This window comes from Dendropsophus ebraccatus, chromosome 9, assembly GCF_027789765.1.
Source record: "Dendropsophus ebraccatus isolate aDenEbr1 chromosome 9, aDenEbr1.pat, whole genome shotgun sequence".
NCBI classification, from domain to species: Eukaryota; Metazoa; Chordata; class Amphibia; order Anura; family Hylidae; genus Dendropsophus; species Dendropsophus ebraccatus.
Genome location: NC_091462.1, coordinates 100,590,347 through 100,610,232, shown reverse-complemented (window position 1 = coordinate 100,610,232; position 19,886 = coordinate 100,590,347). Strand labels below are relative to the sequence as shown.

Below are 19,886 nucleotides of genomic sequence, written 5' to 3'. Positions count from 1 at the left end.
GTAGAAACATGATTTAAAATGACTCTTTATGGCCGGTACTACCAGTATTTTACCACTAGGTGTCAGACTATGATAGTTGCTGTACATTAGCTTGATTTGAAACACTGAAAGTCATTGAAATACTGGTATTATATAGTTATAGAGTCTCTATGTATATACATTACTTATCCTGTACCGACCCTGCGTTATATTATGTATTATACTCCAGAGCTGCACTCACTATTCTGCTGGTGGGGTCACTGTGTACATACATTACATTACTGATCCTGTACTGATCCTGAGTTACATCCTGTATTATACTCCAGAGCTGCACTCACTATTCTGCTGGTGGGATCACTTACATAGTAATAATCCTATAACTAATTACACAATAGAACAATATATATAGTGTGTGTGCACATATTATTACTCCTGGTATGAGATAACATTGCTGTATATACAGATGTAAAGTGATGATCAGAAGACTATGATGCTTTGTGCTTAGTTGAACCCCTAGAGGATCAATGTCTCCAATCTCATTATCCAGAAGCAGGTTTCCCGTGCTCCCCGTCATGGTCCTTGACCTCTATGTGTTCTTGTATCTTTTCTGTTACTATGTTCTGTACTCTCATGTCTTGCATTCTGTTTTTTTGTTCTCTACATTTTCTAATGCTGGACCTGTTATTCATTGGATACCTCAGTTAGTCTGGACCCGTAGGTCATCCCACAGGAACATTCTAGTGAGTGGTCAAGTTTTTGGTATAACGTGAAGAATCCTTATATAGATCCTATACAAAATCATGGGATGTTGGATACAATCCTAGATGGATCCAGATCTCTGTGGAGATACATGGCCGGTCAGATTGATCCAGATCTCTGTGGAGAAACATGGCCGGTCAGATGGATCCAGAGCTCTGTGGAGATACATGACCGGTCAGATGGATCCAGATCTCTGTGGAGATACATGGCCGATCAGATGAATATAGATCTCTGTGAAGATACATGGCCGGCAGATGGATCCAGATCTCTGTGGAGATACATGACCGGTCAGATGGATCCAGATCTCTGTGAAGATACATGGCCGGTCAGATGAATATAGATCTCTGTGGAGATACATGGCCGGTCAGATGAATATAGATCTCTGTGGAGATACATGGCCGGCAGATGGATCCAGATCTCTGTGGAGATACATGACCGGTCAGATGGATCCAGATCTCTGTGAAGATACATGGCCGGTCAGATGAATATAGATCTCTGTGGAGATACATGGCCGGTCAGATGAATATAGATCTCTGTGGAGATACATGGCCGGCAGATGGATCCAGATCTCTGTGGAGATACATGACCGGTCAGATGGATCCAGATCTCTGTGAAGATACATGGCCGGCAGATGGGTCCAGATCTCTGTGGAGAAACATGGCCGGCAGATGGATCCAGATCTCTGTGGAGAAACATGGCCGGTCAGATGAATATAGATCTCTGTGAAGATACATGGCCGGTCAGATGGGTCCAGATCTCTGTGGAGATACATGGCTGGTCAGATGAATATAGATCTCTGTGGAGATACATGGCCGGTCAGATGGGTCCAGATCTCTGTGGAGATACATGGCCGATCAGATGGGTCCAGATCTCTGTGGAGAAACATGGCCGGTCAGATGAATATAGATCTCTGTGGAGATACATGGCCGATCAGATGGGTGCAGATCTCTGTGGAGATACATGGCCTGTCAGAGAAGCGAGCACCAACCTGTCAAGTCAGCGTTCACTTCCCCTTCGTTCTCTGCTCACTACTTGTTCTATTACACAGACAGCGAGCGGGAGGGGCTGCCCGGACGATCCTTAGGTTGCTCAGGTTGCCCATTGAGGTTGCAAGGAGCGACGAGAAATAGACCCTCGCTGCCCAAATCCTGCATGTCGGCTGATCATGCTCTTTTAACATGTCCTATTACACCAAACGATTATCGGCAGAGTACGGCCAGTAACCCTTTGGTGTAATAAAGGCCGGGGCCGGGATAGAGCCGGGAGCCGTCCTAGCCTCCCTCTTGTGATTGCAAGCAAAACACTGCTTGTGGTCACAAGAGGGAATAGGAGGGGGGGCAGTGCGGTGGCAAGGGGGGGGGGGGGCTAGCGATCATTGCGACCGCGGTAGCTACGCCACTGTATATAAGACACTATGGGGTAGGCTGGCTACTATATAACAGGCTATTGGAGAGGGCTGGCTTCTATATAAGACTATTAGGGAGAGCTGGCCTCTATATAAGACTATTAGGGAGAGCTGGCCTCTATAGAAGACACTTCAGGGCACGTCTATGGGGTCCCCTATGGCCCCAGCTCACACACATCTATTCATGAGAGTTCTTTCCAAGCAGCCGGTTTTCTAGAGAGGAGATTAGTGCGTTCTCCATATGGCTCCGTTCTGTAGATGATGTTATTTTATTACGGTATAATAATGAGAATTCTTTATTGCGGATTCTCCGCCATCTCAACAGCTGCTGGGAATACGATACTGATATAATGCAGGTTCGGGATGTGGAATTAAGAGAGAAGAAAGATGGGCTGGAGATTACAGTGTTTACATAGCCAAGTGACCGGAATAACTTACTTCTGTATACGAGCCACTGCGCCTCACACATCTACAGCGAGAGGCAATTCATGCAGATAACATTTACATAGTGGTATAGAGGAGAAGGATCCGGAGAAAGATCATAGAGAAGTCTGAGAATGGGGGAATAGAGAGTGGATGGAACATTGGTGAGAAGCATGAATACAAGAGGAGTGAAGAGAGGAAGAGGGAAGGATATGATTTATTATTCTATCTGTATGAAAAAGACGTACGTAAGTAGTGGGACCTTCTGAGACAAAACCCAACATATGGAGGTCAGGAACAACTTGTTACCTGTTATAATGGGAAGGGACTGCCCAAACATTGCTGGTTACATAGATATCATACAGGATGTCACTCAGGATCAGTACAGGGTAAGTAATGTAATGTATGTACACAGTGACCCCACCAGCAGAATAGTGAGTGCAGCTCTGGAGTATATTATAGGATGTAACTCAGGATCAGTACAGGTTAAGTAATGTAATGTTATGTACACAGTGACCCCACCAGCAGAATAGTGAGTGCAGCTCTGGAGTATAATACAGGATGTAATTCAGGATAAGTAATGTAATGTATGTACACAGTGACCCCACCAGCAGAATAGTGAGTGCAGCTCTGGAGTATATTATAGGATGTAACTCAGGATCAGTACAGGATAAGTAATGTTATGTACACAGTGACCCCACCAGCAGAATAGTGAGTGCAGCTCTCGAGTATATTACAGGATGTAACTCAGGATCAGTACAGGTTAAGTAATGTAATGTATGTACACAGTGACCCCACCAGCAGAATAGTGAGTGCAGCTCTGGAGTATAATACAGGATGTAACTCAGGATCAGTAATGTAATGTATATACACAGTGACCCCACCAGCAGAATAGTGAGTGCAGCTCTGGAGTATAATACAGGATGTAACTCAGGATCAGTAATGTAATGTATATACACAGTGACCCCACCAGCAGAATAGTGAGTGCAGCTCTGGAGTATAATACAGGATGTAACTCAGGATCAGTAATGTAATGTATGTACACAGTGACTCCACCAGCAGAATAGTGAGTGCAGCTTTGGGGTATAATACAGGATGTAAGTCAGGATCAGTAATGTAATGTATATACACAGTGACCCCACCAGCAGAATAGTGAGTGCAGCTCTGGAGTATAATACAGGATGTAACTCAGGATCAGTAATGTAATGTATGTACACAGTGACTCCACCAGCAGAATAGTGAGTGCAGCTTTGGGGTATAATACAGGATGTAAGTCAGGATCAGTGCAGGAAATTAATATTTTTACACAGGGGCCTGACTGTTTACATGGTTTCTGTATGTGAGCTGTAGAATAGTACCTGAGCCTGAACATAACACATGCTGTAAATAATAAGCTGTTATTTTTACTCCAGTCAATGAATGACTCACCAGCTGTCATCCTCCCTTTGAAATGGTTTAAAGTTCAGCGCAATTATCCCTTTAACAACATTACAGCTAGCGGTGTGGTGGTATTTATAACTTGTTAAGTTCCAAGGATCCGATGTGAGTACAGAACATTTCCTCAAATCACCTTTTTTTCTCAGCCTTTTCTTTTTATTTCCTAGTAAAGCAGGATTACCACCTGACTGGTTTATCACACAACTTTCCCAGACTCCTGCATGTCAGGATATGTTTTATTAGCATTAGATTTCAGCTCCGACTCTATTCCATTATCAGAGACCACTATTTATAACTTATTTTTGCCCTAATAGGAATATAAGGACAGACACTTTAAACGGTTTATCCATCGAAAATCTTTTTCTTTCAAATCAACTGATGTCAGAAAGTCAGATAAATTTGTAATTTACTTCTATTTAATAAATCTCCAGTCTTCCAGTACTTATCAGCTGCTGTTTGTCCTGCAGGAAGTAGTGTATTCTCTCCAGTCTGACACAGTGCCCTCTGCTGCCACCTCTGTCCATGTCAGGAACTGTCCAGAGCAGCAGCAAATCCCCATAGAAAAACCTCTCCTGCTCTGGACAGTTCCTGACATGGACAGAGGTGGCAGCAGAGAGCACTGTGTCAGACTGAAAAGAAAACAACAGTTCCTGAAGCACATACAGCAGCTGATTAGTACTGGAAGATGTGAGATTTTTAAATAGAAGTAAATAACAAATCTGTATAACTTTCTGAAACCAGTTGATTTGAAAGAAAAAGTGAAGTACCCCTTTAACTGTGTGATATAAAGTATCCACAAGAGGAAAACCCAGTAGATGTTGCTGTCTATGTTTGGACTGTACCATTGTGCACTGTGGCAGAGGGGTGTTGTGCTCTGTGTTGTGCTGCACATTGCAGGCAGTTTAGTTACATGTTGTTCAGCTCTTGTGATTGCTGCCGGTAAGGGTTAATAATAGCAGGGATTTATGGGGCGGAGATAAGTCAGAAGCCCCTCCTGTATCCTCCCTCTCTGACACTTCCTGCTCCTCCATGTGCACTGGAAGGTAAGGACTGCACTATCACATATGGGGTCTATTGCTGTATATAGAATGTATCGCTGTATTATAAGTGAGGCGGCGGAGCAGATGCTTCAAGGGCACCCTTATAATACTGCACGTCCTTGATCTGTAGAAACAGAGCATCATGGGACATGTAGTTGTAGAGCAACCTAAGCATATCTGACACTGCTGCACATAAATATTTAAAGGAGCAGTTTGCAAAACTACAATTCCCATCATGGCTTTAGCTCTGTGTCATAGCTACCAATACTAACATTATATTTTATATCATATAACAGTGTTTTTTAATCGGTGGCTCTCCAGCTATTCATTGCAAAACTACAACTCCCATCATGCCCTCACAGCCTTTGGCTGTGAGGGCATGATGGGAGTTGTAGTTTTGCACCAGCTGGAGGGCCACTAGTTGGAAAAGAATATGTATGTCAAGAATCGGTAATAAGGTAATAATGCTGATGTACTCATGACAAGAGAGAATGTAGTCAGCTAGTCTCTGCTTCCATTTTTTTTTCTATAGTCTTACAATGACATCCCAAAAAAACATGATGTGAATGCCGCCTTAGCTGTACTTGGTCCCCTGCACCAATGCTTGCTAAAAAGGGTTAGACGGGTGAACCAGATATACCTCATGTTATACAGATTTGTAAATGACTTCCAGTACTTATTAGCTGCTGCATGACCTGCATGAAGTAGTGTATTCTTTTCAGTCTGACAGTGCTCTCTGCTGCCACCTCTGTCCATGTCAGGAGAGGTTTTCTATGGGGATTTGCTGCTGCTGTGGACAGTTCCTGACATGGACAAAGGTGGCAGCAGAGAGCACTGTGTCAGGTTGGGAAATATACACCACTTCCTGCAGGACATACAGCAGCTGATAAGTAAGGGAAGACTGGATATTATTAAATACGAGTAATCTCTATAATAATCCCCCCCCCTTTCCCCCCCCCTTTAATTTCCCCCCCTTCCTCAATGGCATCTGACAAACATGTACATTAAACGTTAGGTCCACGAGTGCACTTTCTCATATGGTGGTTGCGGCCAGGATCAGAGTTTTCATCACGGCCATTTAACCTGTCAGTTGACATGGTTAATGGTGACTTTGGCAACTAGGTGGTTAGATGCCGGGTGGCCCTTCTGTCCAGGCTATAATAGCACCCACTCCCCCTTGACATAATTGCAGGGTGCCACTCAGATATCACCATAGCTGAGGCGCTTCTGAGGGCATCCCAGTCGGTCATGATTATACTCCTATAATAACATTGGTATAGCAGTGTAGTTTATGATCGTTCATACAAGTCCCATAGAAGAACTAAAATTATACAAAAAAAAATAGTAAAAGTTTTTACATATGTAAAGAGTACAAGTAAATCACCCCCCTTTACCAGCCTTTAAATAAAATTAGAAAACTACATCTAAACTACGAAAAATTTATATTACTAACGTGTTTCCCCAAAAATATTTTGTTTATTTTGCTCCCAAAGATGGGCTAGGTCTTATTTTCAGGGGATGTCTAATTTTTCCATGAAGAAGAATTCACATGTCACATGCACAGCAGGGTGTACAGAGCGTACGATATGAGGGCTTACGGCCACCAGGGGGAGCTCACCACAGCACACTCGTACAGCACAGCAGGGACCGAGTGTGCGGTATGGCAGCTTGTGGCCACCAGAGGGAGTTTAGCACAGCACACTCATACAGCACAGCAGGGACAGTGTATGGTATGGCAGCTTACGGCCACCAGGGGGAGCTCACCACAGCACACTTGTTCAGCAGGGACAGAGCGTGCGGTATGGCAGCTTGTGGCCACCAGGGGGAGCTCACCACAGCACACTCGTACAGCACAGCAGGGACAGTGTATGGTATGGCAGCTTACAGCCATACAGCAAAGCAGACACAGCGCACAATGTGGAGGCAGGCGATGGGATAAAGGCAGACTGTGTGCAGCTCTATATCTAGCAGTAGGGGGCAACAGGAATGGCGCAGGAGACGGGCCTCTTGATGCCTTGCCTGCACATTTACAAGTGACGGCTGTGGAAGGGAACATCGGGGTTAGCGGCAGGTGACGGTCTTCATGTCCTGCATGCAGCTGCATGTACTAAAAGGAATCACAGCTGCATGCCCTGGTGTTCTGTTCGGCGGGCATGCTTCCAAACAAAAACTTTGTTAGGTCTTATTTTCGGGGGAGGCCGAGCAACTTAGCAAAACCTCTACTGGGTCTTATTTTTGGGAAAAGACGGTATTATCAACATGTGAGGAAAGGTCCAAACTATTAAAATATAACATTATTCATCCCGCACAGTAAACACCACAAGAGAAAAAAAAATACCCAGTGCTAAATGGCACCATTAAAACTATAGTTCACCTCACAGAAAACAAGCCCTCAAATACAATGAAATAAGAACAATGAAGTCATAGTGAGCAGAATAAGGTGATGAAAAGCAATTTCCTTTAATAATTTCTTTCATATTTTAAAAGTAGTAAAGTAAAAAAACAAACGGTTTTGCTGTTAATCCTACAGATTTTCCTGTATTTTTTACCACTCCAACCTAAAATTTGTTTTGTTGTGGAACAAAAACTACAACTTGTCTCGAAAAAAACAAGCCCTCACACGACTGAAAAATTAAATAGATCTAAGACTTAGATGCTAATGATATTAAAACAAAGGGAGAATCTTATGTTTTTACAATTCATAACTACGTTCATGTTTTTGTATCGTAGTTTCGGCTAAGTCCGTACAAGATTCCTCGCCACAATATGGCCGCCTCCAGAAATCTGAGCCAGTTTTGGGAATGGGGGAGAAAAATAATTTGTGTTGGGAGGAATTATGCTGAACACGCCAAGGAGCTGAAAAACGCGGTGCCCACAGAACCAGTGCTGTTCCTCAAATCCACGTCGGCCTATGTACGGGAGGGCGCTCCTGTCCTCATGCCTAACTACACCAGTAATCTACATCATGAGGTAGAACTGGGAGTGGTGATTGGGAAAGGAGGTAAAGATATAGCACAGTCCAGCGCCATGGACCATGTGGAGGGCTACGCTCTGTGCCTGGATATGACCGCTCGAGATGTACAGGACCAGTGCAAGCAGAAAGGACTCCCATGGACGTTAGCAAAAGCCTTCGACACGTCTTGTCCCGTCAGTGACCTGATCCCCAAAGAAACCATAAAAGACCCTCATAATGTGACGCTATGGCTGAAAGTAAATGACATCCTGAGGCAAGAGGGGAGCACGTCCTCCATGATCTTCTCCATTCCCTTTCTCATCAGCTACATCAGCAGAATCATCACCCTGGAAGAAGGAGACCTTATCCTGACGGGGACTCCAAAAGGAGTGGCCGCCGTGCAGGAAGACGATGAGATGGTGGCCGGAATCGACGATATTATTAGCATGAGGTTCCGGATTAAGAAGCAGTCCTAGTAAAGTTATGTTTTATTACAGTAAAATTCCTCTCGTAATTTGTAATAATTTTAGGATGACAAAAAATTGTAAAATTACATGGAAAGGGGTTCTTTTCTATAGGCCGACCGTCAGGCTCATCAGGGCTCTGCATAGAGGGCGGGTCTCCAAGTTGTTGCAAAACTACAACTCTCAGGGCATTGTGGGATTTGGAGTTTTGGAACAAACTAATAGCTAGAGGTTGGGAAACACTGTCCTGTATACTACGGGAGCTGCTTTCTCCTGAGATCACTGTATAATGTTCTTTATGAGTGTGGGAAAAAGAAATGACCATTCCCCTTCAGTCATTGACCAACTCTATAGGGTCCGTATTTACAGATGCAATACGGATTCAATACGGATGAAAATTTGCGGATTGCTTACGGATTCAAAATTGCGGATTGGAAAATATACTGACGTGTGAATAGACCCTAAGGCTGCCTGGAAAACATGGATCCAGCCATAGGCCATATAAATATTTTCCAGGACTCCCTAGGGCTGCATCCAACATCTTTAGCCACTGGTATTAAAATACTGAGCGATTAAGTTTGGACAAACCTGAAGCTCCCTTTAGGTTTTCTCAACAATAGTCATCACTAGATAACTAGAGATGTAAGTTTGTCCAAAACTGATCGCTCATCTGTTGATTGCTTCAATCTGCAGCCAGGATGACAGTCATATTTCTCCTAGGGATGTGCCCATCTTTTCCAGGCAGCATTAAAGGAGAAGTCTGGGGATTTAGAAAATCCGGCAGGGGCTGGGGGGATTTGATAACAAGTACCCCTCCCCCTGCCTGAGGTGAGCGGCGGGACCAGCCTCGGGACCCCCACCAGAAGTCATTTATTCTGGTGATGACGCCACAACAGGGGTGAAAATGCCTGTCCCCACTAATGTACTGGCCTCTCAGCCAATCAGTGACTGGAGCTGCTTCCCACCCTAGTCACTGGCCAGTGAAGACGTGTTAGTGCCAGAAATCCCAGAGCTTGGTGGGGTCCTGCGGCTCACAGCGGGCACAGGGAGAGGTAAGTTGGCACTTGTTATCAAATTCCCTCTTTTTAAACATCCGAGCCATCAGGTTTGTGTTTGGCCCTACTTACTGTAAGATCGCTCATCTGTAGTCACCACCATCTAATGTCTAGAGGAAAACTTACTATTTCTTTAGAATCAGATGACCAAAGCATGATACAGCAACGTCACTGGTGATGAAAACATTCCACCTGGACGCACATCACAGTTATTTCCTGGAACTAATGTAAAAACCCCACATAGTCCTGATTGCTGCAATATTACAGTACACACAGATTCCTATAGGTTATTGTACAGGCTGCTAACAGATGTATTAAAATAAATTGTTACCATGTAAATAACTTCAATAATTGGTTTCTTTGAGATTCACTTTAATATGTGAACCAGGAACGCGCTGCTCCTCTTCCTACATCTACATCTAATCTGCTGATTTTAACATGAAAACATTGTGTAATCTCGAGAAACTGAACAGAAACAGGTTATAGGGCAACTCCAATTTCATTGAAATCAACTGCTGTCAGAAATTGCTAAAGATTTGTCATTTAAAAAATCTCCAGTCTTCCAGTACTTAGTATCAGCTGCTGTATGTCCTGCAGGAAGTGATGTATTCTTTCCAGTCTGACACAGTTCTCTCTGCTGCCACCTCTGTCCATATCAGGAACTGTCCAGATGAGGAGAGGTTTTCTATGGGGATTTGCTACTGTTCTGGGCAGCTGTTCTAAGCTTTTGAATAGCTGCAAGTTGGAATACCTTCTCTGTCCTCCTCCCTGATTGATATCCTAAAACCTGTGTTAAAGTTCACTTCAGAAACTTGAGAAAGCCTTTTGACTCTTTGCAATTGAGTCAGTATAAATATTAACTATAAAGAATAGAATCAGTACACTAAGTATATACATAGAGACTCTATATAATATACTCTATGTAATATAACTATATAATACCAGAATTTCAATGACTCATTCTTTCAAATCAAGCTAATGTACAGCAACAATCATAGTCTGACACCTAGTGGCAAAATACTGGTAGTACCGGCCATACATCATTTTGATGTTTGTACTTAAAGAAGCAGTTCACTTTTTATTTTTTTCGCCCCCCCGGGTAGCCGCTGTCAAGTATACTTACAAAAGATGATCGGTGTCCCGTTCCCGTCGGTCAGTTCCGTCCCACGGTGCCGTTCACATCGGGGGCGCGCTCACTTCCGCCGGCGCTGTGACTCCTCTTCTCTCCCTTGTCATTTGAACGCCGGAAGTCACGCGCTTCCATAGAGAATGCATGGAAGCGAGTGACTTCCGGCGTATAATCACTGGGCAGAGAAGAGGACTCGCAGCAGCCGGCGGAAGTGAGCGCGCGCCCGATGTGAACGGCACCGCGGGACGGAACTGACCGACGGGAACAGGACACCGATCATCTTCTGTAAGTATATATGACAGCGGCTACCCGGGGGGGCGAAAAAAATAAAAAGTGAACTGCTTCTTTAAAGGGGTTATCCAGTGCTACAAAAACATGGCCACTTTTCCCCTACTGTTGTCTCCAGATTGGGCGCAGGTTTTGAAACTCAGTTCCATTGAAGTAAATGGAGCTTAATTGCAAACCACACCTGAACTGGAGATAACAGTAGGGGGAAAAGTGGCCATGTTTTTGTAGCGCTGGATAACCCCTTTAAAAAAAAAAAATGCCGCCCACCCCCTCTGCAGCATCATCAGCTGCTCAGCCGCGATTGGCTGAGCACAGTTATGCTCAGCCAATCGCGGCTGAGCAGCTGATGACACGACAGAGGGGGGCCGGCATGAGGGATGGCTGGAGCAGTTCGGCCGGCCTCCTGAAGATGTCGTCATTGTCACAAGATGGCGGACAAGGGTCGACAGTAGTGGGTATAATACACCACACTTCCGGGGGTGGGGGGACAAGGGGAAGGGGGTCATTCACATACATAACATACATTAATATTTAATATGCAGATAATGGATGAGATGTGGGGGTAGACTGGGCAATCCTTCCTCTAGCGCCAAGAACATGGATGCTCTCCTACAGAAACAGCGCCACTATTGTCCTCAGGTTGTTTGTGGTGTCACAGCTCAGATCCATTGAGGTGAATAGGCCCAGTTGTAACACCACACACAACCTGAGGAAAGTAAGTTCTTTTAATCCTAGATAACCTCTTTAAAGCTAAACCCTTATCGTCTCCGCATTTGTTGTGGTATTGAAGGTGATCTATTACTCGCTTTTATCAGCCACTGCAGGCTGGCTATGGGGCCGTTCTTCAAGGGGATGAGTGACAGGAAGGAAGGCAGAGAGCTGGGTGGTTCTCTGAGGCTGAATCCCAGAGGATAGCATTAGATATAATTTGTATCACATATGATATGTTTAGATACCTAAAGATTATCACATAGTTTGTGTTATACAGGCAGTAATATACATGGCAGGCGCAGAGACAGCAGTTCAGCAGCGAGGATCACACAGGCGCAGAGTCAATGGTTTAGCAGACATTACGTAGGGTTTGATACAGCAGCTCTGTAGACTGTATCACAAGGGATGGCATAGAGTGACTCCGTTTTTTTTAATAGGCAAAAACTAGGTCCTTTATGTTTTTGTGTATATTAAAAAAAACTGATGCATTGCACGCCTGCTTTTCTTTTACAAGGCCGGTTGTACCTTTTTCCCCTGTGGTCAGTGTCAGTGGCGTAGCTACCATAGAGGCAGGGTAGGCAGTTGCTATGGGGCCTGTGCAAGAGGGGGGCCCCAGGGAAGAAGGTAAGAGCATTTGTCCTTCTGTTTAACCACTTATGAACTGCAGTGTTTACGTGACCCAATGTTTACTTACATGCTGCAACACAAGAAAAGGGTTAACAAGCAGAAGACCGAGATCTCTGCTTCACTGCTCTGATAACCCCTGTGTGCAGTGCTTTGTGTTGTGTGTAGGGGAGGAGGGCCCCTTAAAATTTTTTGCTATGGGGCCCCGTGAATCCTAGCTACGCCCCTGGTTAGTGTCTTGCTGGTTTGCTACAGGGTCTCTTGGGTTAACGTAATCACGGATGACCAGGGCAGTGTAGTGACCCTCCCGGACTATCGGATCTGCCACCCACACAAAGGGAAAATGTCCCAAGGTTGCAGTGTGTGCTGTGTTGGTGTGAGGTGAAGAATCACAGTGTCTCTTTACTATAAATAAGCTGGTTTACTGGAAAAGTACTTGCTTGTAGCAGGATACTCAATTATGGTGTTTCTCTTGATAAAGCACTGGATAATACACTTGATAACACTTTGTAGATAAATACTTGGCAATACAGCAACTGAATCTGTGACAGGACTGCAGTGTATAGTACATTTGGGCTGACTGAGTAGCATAGTGAGTCATACAGAGAAGCAGAGTAGAAGAGAGGAGGATGTCGTGAAAGTCTCAACCCAAGTAGTAGTGTGCTCTGCCGGGATGTTGGAGGATGAGGTAGAATAATACTTGTGCCCGTGTATTGACCTTTTGTTATGCCCTCTAGATTTGGCTGAACCGTCCTAGGGGTGACACAGGCCCCAGACCTTGTTACCTGGGATGAGCAGAATGCTGAGGGTTCCCTGCTGACAACCGCACTGTGAGATAGAGTTCCTAGGCTCTTAGCAACTTTGCTCTATCTAGATCAGTTTCTAGCACTTTGGCTTTAGTGGATACTGTCCTGCACTGTGACCTTGGCCACGGCCTGGGTTGAGGTTGTCTCTGACTTGTCCTCTCCTGAAAGGGGTTTAACACTGCATAGTGTTGTGTAAGAAGACTGTTAGCTGTGTCCTGTCTTGCTTCCTACCTATGCGGGGCTCTAGCTAAGACTGACCTAAGTAGGGGAACTGGCAGAGGGCCTGGGCCCAAAGAGGACCACTGTAGGGAGCTGTCTAGCTTGCGTCCTTCCTCTACAATGTCCATCACGAAAGACCCTTACACTTACTCTACCCATGTGACTTCCTTCCTTAGCGTAACTAACGTGAGCTGTGAGTGGGTGAAGAGGGCAAACAGAAGAATTAAAGAGAGAGGTGATAGGAGAGAAGAAGAGCAGAGTCCTGTTGGTTCGCAGACCCATGTGACACACAAAGAAACAATAACCCTTTACACACTTCAGCTGTGCAGCATCTTAACACGTATCTAATATAGCGACATCTAGTGGCAAAACTTTATCACTACTTTCATCACCACACAAGTACAATAAGTACAGGCTTTTACAAAGGGTGTATATAATAGTAACACCCGTGGTAGGAGACCACTTCTGCTTTCTTACTGTATAATAGACCCAATCTTGCATATTATTCAGCCGTGTGGTGCAAGTTGGATCCTAAAAATTGTTATGTCAGATGAATTATGTGACATTATGGCCCCTGTCACACATCATATCACACATGCAGTTCACATGGCCCCATACACACATCTGTAGATGTTACAGATCCACTTTGGGGACACAAAAATTTATTAAGCCATTGTGCTTGCGTGTCACCTATTTTAATCAGATGGTCCGTGCAAATGCGGAGATTTACTGACACACATTCGATCTCCTGTTCACAATTACATACAGAGTTACTTATGTGTGACTGGGACCTAAAGATGCATTGACACATACAGGATCTGCTGCAGATTTGCAGATATCAATGTAACTAAATGCATCAATCTGCAGCAGATCCTGGATGTGTGATTGCATCTTTGAATTAAAAAGTATAGAAATGTCTGTAAAATTTTCCTAGAGCGACCCACAAGTGTCCCTTCCTGGTCGTCCAAAAAGTTTGGGAGGAACGCAGAAGATAGTAACAAAAAAGATACAAGAACACATAGAGGTCGAGGACCATGACGTGGAGCATGGTAGACCTGCTTCTGTATAATGAGATTGGAGACATTGATCCTCTAGGGGTTCAATGAAGCACAAAGCATCATGGTCTTCTAATCATCACTTTACATCTGTATATACAGCAATGTTATCTCATACCAGGAGTAATACACTATCTATTGTGTAATTCGTTATAGGATTATTACTATGTAATCCCAGCATGTTACAGGATAAGTATTGTATAGTGATCCCACCGGCAGAATAGTGAGTGCAGCTCTGGAGTTTGTCACTCACAGCTTTCCCAGACTCCTGATATGTTTTATTAGCATTAGATTTCTGCTCCGACTCTATTCCATTATCGGAAATACCTATTTATTACTTACGTATGCTCTAATAGGAATATATGGACAGACCCTTTAACTGTGTGATATAAAGTATCCACAAGCTACCGGAGGAAAACCCAGTAGATAGTGCTGTCTATGTTTGGACTGTACCATCGTGCACTGTGGCAGAGGGGTGATGGTCACACACTGCTCTGTGTTGTGCTGTACATTGCAGGCAGTTTAGTTACATGTTGTTCAGCTCTTTGATGCACAGTGATTGCTGCTGGTAAGGGTTAATAATAGCAGGGATTTATGGGGCGGAGATAAGTCAGCAGCCCCTCCTGTATCCTCTCTCTGACACTTCCTGTTCCTCCATGTGCACTGGAAGGTAAGGACTGCACATATGGGGCCTACTACTTTACGTTGAATGTATTGCAATATAAGTGAGGGGGTGGAGCAGATTTGCAGTGAATGTCTGATGACAAGGTTATGCTTCAAGGGCACCCTTATAATACTGTATGTGCAGATTAACTCTACCATAGGTCCTGGGCTGTTCACCAAGCTTTGCACCCCCCAACCCCCCCCCCCCCCCCACACACACACACACACACACACACACTAGAACTATGGCAGCACTAGCATGGTGTTCATAGTCAGAATGATTTACACATTTGTAAAGTACTTCCAGTACTTATCAGCTGCTGTATGTCCTACAGGAAGTGGTCTGTCACAGTGCTCTCTGCTGCCACCTCTGCCCATGTCAGGAACTGTCCAGAGCAGGAGAGGTTTTCTATGAGGATTTGCCTCTGCTCTGGACAGTTCCTGACATGGCCAGAGGTGGCAGCAGAGAGCACTGTGACAGACCACTTCCTGCAGGACATACAGCAGCTGATAAGTACTGGAAGAATAAGTACGACTAGAGAATTCATAAATAGAAGGTATTTACAAATCTGGTTGAAAATATTGGTTTGAAAACCACCGCAATACCCCTATAATTCCTTACTAGCATCTGACATACATGTACATCAAATGTCAGGTACAGGAGTACAGTCCATGTATGATGGTTACTCACATCCAGCATCAATATGCACAAAAAAAGAGCCCGTGGAGCCTCATTAAAGAGTCTCAAAACACAGGACTAGCCAGATCCAGCATCAATGGTCAGGATCAGAGATAGTTCTGATCCCCCTCATTTAACCTGCTAGTTGACATCGGCATCTAGGTGGTTAAACGCTGGGTGGCCCTTCTGTCCAGGCTATAATAGCACCCCTCCCTCTCAACACGATTGCAGGATGCCACTCCGATATCACCATAGCTGAGGCGCTTCTGAAGGAATCCATCCCAGCCGGCCATGATTTTCAAAAATGTACAAAAATCACTTAACAATTCAATGCTTTTACAATTCATAACTACGTTAATGTTTTTGTATTGTAGTTTCGCCTAAGACCATACGAGATTCCTCGCCACAATATGGCCGCCTCCAGAAATCTGAGCCGGTTTTGGGAATGGGGAAGAAAAATAATTTGTGTTGGGAGGAATTATGCTGAACACGCCAAGGAGATGAAATATGCGATGCCCACAGAACCAGTGCTGTTCCTCAAATCCACGTCGGCCTATGTACGGGAGGGCGCTCCTGTCCTCATGCCTAACTACACCAGTAATCTACATCATGAGGTAGAACTGGGAGTGGTGATTGGGAAAGGAGGTAAAGATATAGCACAGTCCAGCGCCATGGACCATGTGGAGGGCTACGCTCTGTGCCTGGATATGACCGCTCGAGATGTACAGGACCAGTGCAAGCAGAAAGGACTCCCATGGACGTTAGCAAAAGCCTTCGACACGTCTTGTCCCGTCAGTGACCTGATCCCCAAAGAAACCATAAAAGACCCTCATAATGTGACGCTATGGCTGAAAGTAAATGACATCCTGAGGCAAGAGGGGAGCACGTCCTCCATGATCTTCTCCATTCCCTTTCTCATCAGCTACATCAGCAGAATCATCACCCTGGAAGAAGGAGACCTTATCCTGACGGGGACTCCAAAAGGAGTGGCCGCCGTGCAGGAAGACGATGAGATGGTGGCCGGAATCGATGATATTATTAGCATGAGGTTCCGGATTAAGAAACAGTCCTAGTAAAGTTATGTTTTATTACAGTAAAATTCCTCTCATAATTTGTAATAATTTTAGGATGGCGAAAAATTTTAAAATTACATCCCAAAGGGTTTTTCTTTAAAACAAAATTGGCTTCTTTTCTATAGGCCGAGGGTCAGGATAGAGTGTATGGATAGAGGGCGGTTTTCACCACTAGAATTGAGCAAAATTACAGTAAGTTCGGGCAAACCTGAACCTGACCGCTCTGCCATTGATTCCTTTAGTCTGCGGCCTGGAAAAGTCCAGATTGACAGTCATAGGTCTCCTAGGGCTGTATCCACCTCTTCCAGGCAGCATTAATAAACATCCGAGCCATCAGGTTTGTGTTTAGCTGAACTTACTGTAAGACCGCTCATCTGTAGTCACCACCATCTAATGTCTAGAGGAACACTTACTATTTCTCTACTATCAGAAGACCAAAAGATGATACAACAAAGTCACTGATGTTAAAAACATTCAACCTGGTCGCACATCACAGTTATTTACAACTGTAGGAAATTTCCTGGAACAGGGACATAATTACTACTGTAGAAGCCATAGCGGCTGCTACAGAGCCCACCTCATCAGGGGGCCCCATGGCCTGCTCCTTCAGTACACTGGCCCCCCGGAGCTGTCATCATTTCCAGTGTCCAGTGGGAGAGGGGGCCTTTGAGGTTCTGAATATATCCCTTTAATTGCAAACACTACTGACCACTGCCTGCAGTTATGACTACACTTCATAGCTTATTGGTCAGTCGGTGGGGTGGGGGCCAATCAAAAGTTTGCTGTAGGGCCCACAGCAAACCCACATAGTCCTGATTGCTGGAATATTACTATACACACTGCACCACGGTTAGATTTCTATAGATTATTGTACAGTCTGCAAAGAGTTGTATTAGAATAAACCTGAATGAATTGTTAATATGTAAATCGCTTCAACAAGTGGTTTATTTGAGATGCGTCAATATGTGAACCAGGAACACGCTGCTCCTCTTCCTACATCGGAGCGGTTGCTTTGTCTACAACTTAGCTGCTGATTTTAACATGAAAACATTGTGTGACCACGAGAAACTGAACAGGAACAGGTTAAAGTTAACATTGGAACTGGTCAAACCATTGCTGTGACGTGCTTTACAGCTTCATTGGGATCCGCTATTTTGCAGGACAGAATGGTGACACGCCGGCCGTTTTTCGAGTTGGTTGCTGTAGAAGCCTGAAAAGGGTAGAAAAACAACCATTATATGCGGTAGGATGGTTATACTGGTGTAATGCTATGATGTGTTTAAAGGAATGTCCCCAAGAAAACATTTCTCTTTCAGATCAACTGGTGTCAGAAAGTTATACAGATTTGCAATTTACCTAACTCTTTCAATACTTATCAGCTGCTGTATGTCCTGCATGAAGTGGTATATTCTTTCCAGTCTGACAGAGTGCTCTCTGCTGCCACCTCTGTTCAATATCAGGAACTGTCCACCAGCTGTAGAGGTTTTCTATAGGGATTTTCTACTGCCCTGGGCAGCTTTTCCAAGCTCTTGAATAGCTGCAAATTCTCTATCCCCCTCCTTAATTGATCCCTGGAAACCTGGAGTCCCAAGCAGGGTCAGATATAGGAGGAGCAAGCAAGGAGGTGTTAGAGTTCACTTCAGGAGCTTGAAAAAGCGTTTTTGACTCTTTGCAATAAAGAATGAAAGCATTTTGGAAGCACAGATGGGTATATGAAAGGTACCATGTGCCTCCTTGTCCTAACAGCTATCCTACAGTGTCAGTAGTTTGAAAAGCGAATTGCAGCTGACAGATTCCCTTACCGGGGTTATCCAGTGTTAGATAAACATGGACACTTTCTTCAGAGACAGCACCACTTTTGTCTCCAGTTCAGGTGTGGTTTACAATTAAGCGCCAGTCACTTCAATGTAACTGAGTTGCAAAACCAAAACCCAAACTGGGGACAAGAGTGGGTCTGTCTCTGGAAGAAAGGGAATTTATATTCCTGCAGCATCTCTGCTGGCCTGAACTTGGATCTAATGACCAGAACTGAGAACATCATAAATCCCACTGTTGCATTCACTTTTGGACTCTGAAATCATGGTTTTGCTGGGATACAGATGCAGATACCTTTCCATATCGGTTACATGTGATGTGGCGGCTGTAGTCACACATTGCATATTTGCTGCAGAATTTTTTATTGCGGACAGTACAGTGGAAGTGAACAAGGTTTTAGCAAACCCCATCCATTCACAATTTACTCAGATTTTGTTCATTGCAAGGCAGTACTCCCACTGCTAGATCCACTGCATAGTTTTTATTGTGTAAGTGAACCTAGCATGGAGCTTCATAGCCGGTGTCAAAACTAAATCCACTGATGCACTATTCTACTCAGATACAGAAACATAAACTTAAAGGGATTGTCTCTTCAGAAAATGACATTGTTTCAATAATGTTTTTATGTTAAATATATTTTTAAGAATTTTTGGTGACTTTTTTGTTCTAATTTTCTATTTTCCTATCTATATTATAATATAATCCTGATATTTTGCAGTTTCCATTCTCACCACTGGGGCTAAAACTAAGCTGAGACTTCCTGTTGTGTCTGTGGGGATAAGAGGAGGCTGCTGTAAAGTGATCTGTACGGCATTACAGAGTCATGTGACACCAGTAGAAAGAGTAGACAATAGAAGCTCCCTGTGGAATGACCTCTTCACAGGTCACAGAGCACTCTAATTTTTCACATTCATCTTAAGGGGACAGAGTCTGTCTATTGTCGTCTATGTCCATGTTGTAAAGCATGTCGCTAAATGCTGTTAAAAACAACTCAGGCAAGATGGCCATCCTCATAACATTGTACAAAAAGTAATATATGAAAAATTAGTCAGAAACTAAAAACAGATTAGAATAAAAGAACAAGTTTTCGTATTTGACTCTAATCAGTAAAATAAAACTTAGGTTGATACATTCTCTTCAACAGGTCCCATTTAAGTTAGTGGGATCTGTTGGTGTCCATTACATTTCCATTTAAGCTAAGGTCATGTGAATGGTCACGGTCAGACACTTTCTGATAAATTCATCTCAATAGATTTGTCCGATATATTAACTGCGGTCAATGCCAGGTCTGCGGCAATGTGACTGGAGG

General features: G+C 44.1%; 3 protein-coding genes across 9 annotated transcripts in view; 2 read left to right on the top strand and 1 right to left on the bottom strand.

The window, feature by feature from the left end:
• The first annotated feature begins 2,724 nt into the window (after positions 1-2,724).
• On the top strand, positions 2,725-9,866 carry LOC138800427 (oxaloacetate tautomerase FAHD1, mitochondrial-like). Of its 3 annotated transcripts, none has more exons than XM_069982090.1 (2): positions 2,725-2,814; positions 7,774-9,866. In XM_069982090.1, exons 1-2 carry the CDS (start codon positions 2,740-2,742, stop codon positions 8,470-8,472), a joined length of 774 nt encoding a protein of 257 aa, XP_069838191.1. In that variant the 5' UTR covers positions 2,725-2,739; the 3' UTR covers positions 8,473-9,866. The 3 variants fall into 3 exon arrangements, with proteins under 3 accessions (XP_069838191.1, XP_069838194.1, XP_069838192.1); XM_069982093.1 differs by lacking the exon at positions 2,725-2,814 and adding an exon at positions 4,068-4,108; XM_069982091.1 differs by lacking the exon at positions 2,725-2,814 and adding an exon at positions 5,004-5,046.
• Positions 9,867-14,918: 5,052 nt separating this feature from the next.
• Positions 14,919-19,225, top strand: LOC138801340 (oxaloacetate tautomerase FAHD1, mitochondrial-like). The gene is made up of 2 exons (XM_069984061.1): positions 14,919-15,017; positions 16,064-19,225. Exon 2 carries the CDS (start codon positions 16,100-16,102, stop codon positions 16,760-16,762), a length of 663 nt encoding a protein of 220 aa, XP_069840162.1. The 5' UTR covers positions 14,919-15,017; positions 16,064-16,099; the 3' UTR covers positions 16,763-19,225.
• MEIOB (meiosis specific with OB-fold) overlaps positions 17,690-19,886 on the bottom strand; it is a 72,377-nt gene continuing 70,180 nt past the window's right edge. For all 5 annotated transcript variants that reach the window (XM_069984057.1, XM_069984058.1, XM_069984060.1 and 2 more), the window contains one exon: positions 17,690-17,972. In XM_069984057.1, the coding sequence (XP_069840158.1) occupies positions 17,868-17,972 (105 nt within the window). In that variant the 3' untranslated portion in view covers positions 17,690-17,867. The remainder of the gene's footprint in view (positions 17,973-19,886) is intronic.

Coding starts and splice junctions, on each gene's coding strand:
- LOC138801340 (XM_069984061.1), top strand. CDS start 16,100: ATGGCCGCCTCCAGAAATCTGAGCCGGTTTTGGGAATGGGGAAGAAAA.
- LOC138800427 (XM_069982090.1), top strand. CDS start 2,740: ATGAATACAAGAGGAGTGAAGAGAGGAAGAGGGAAGGATATGATTTAT. Junction 2,815..7,773: donor TCTGTATGAAAAAGACGTAC/GTAAGTAGTGGG, acceptor TTTGTATCGTAG/TTTCGGCTAAGTCCGTACAA.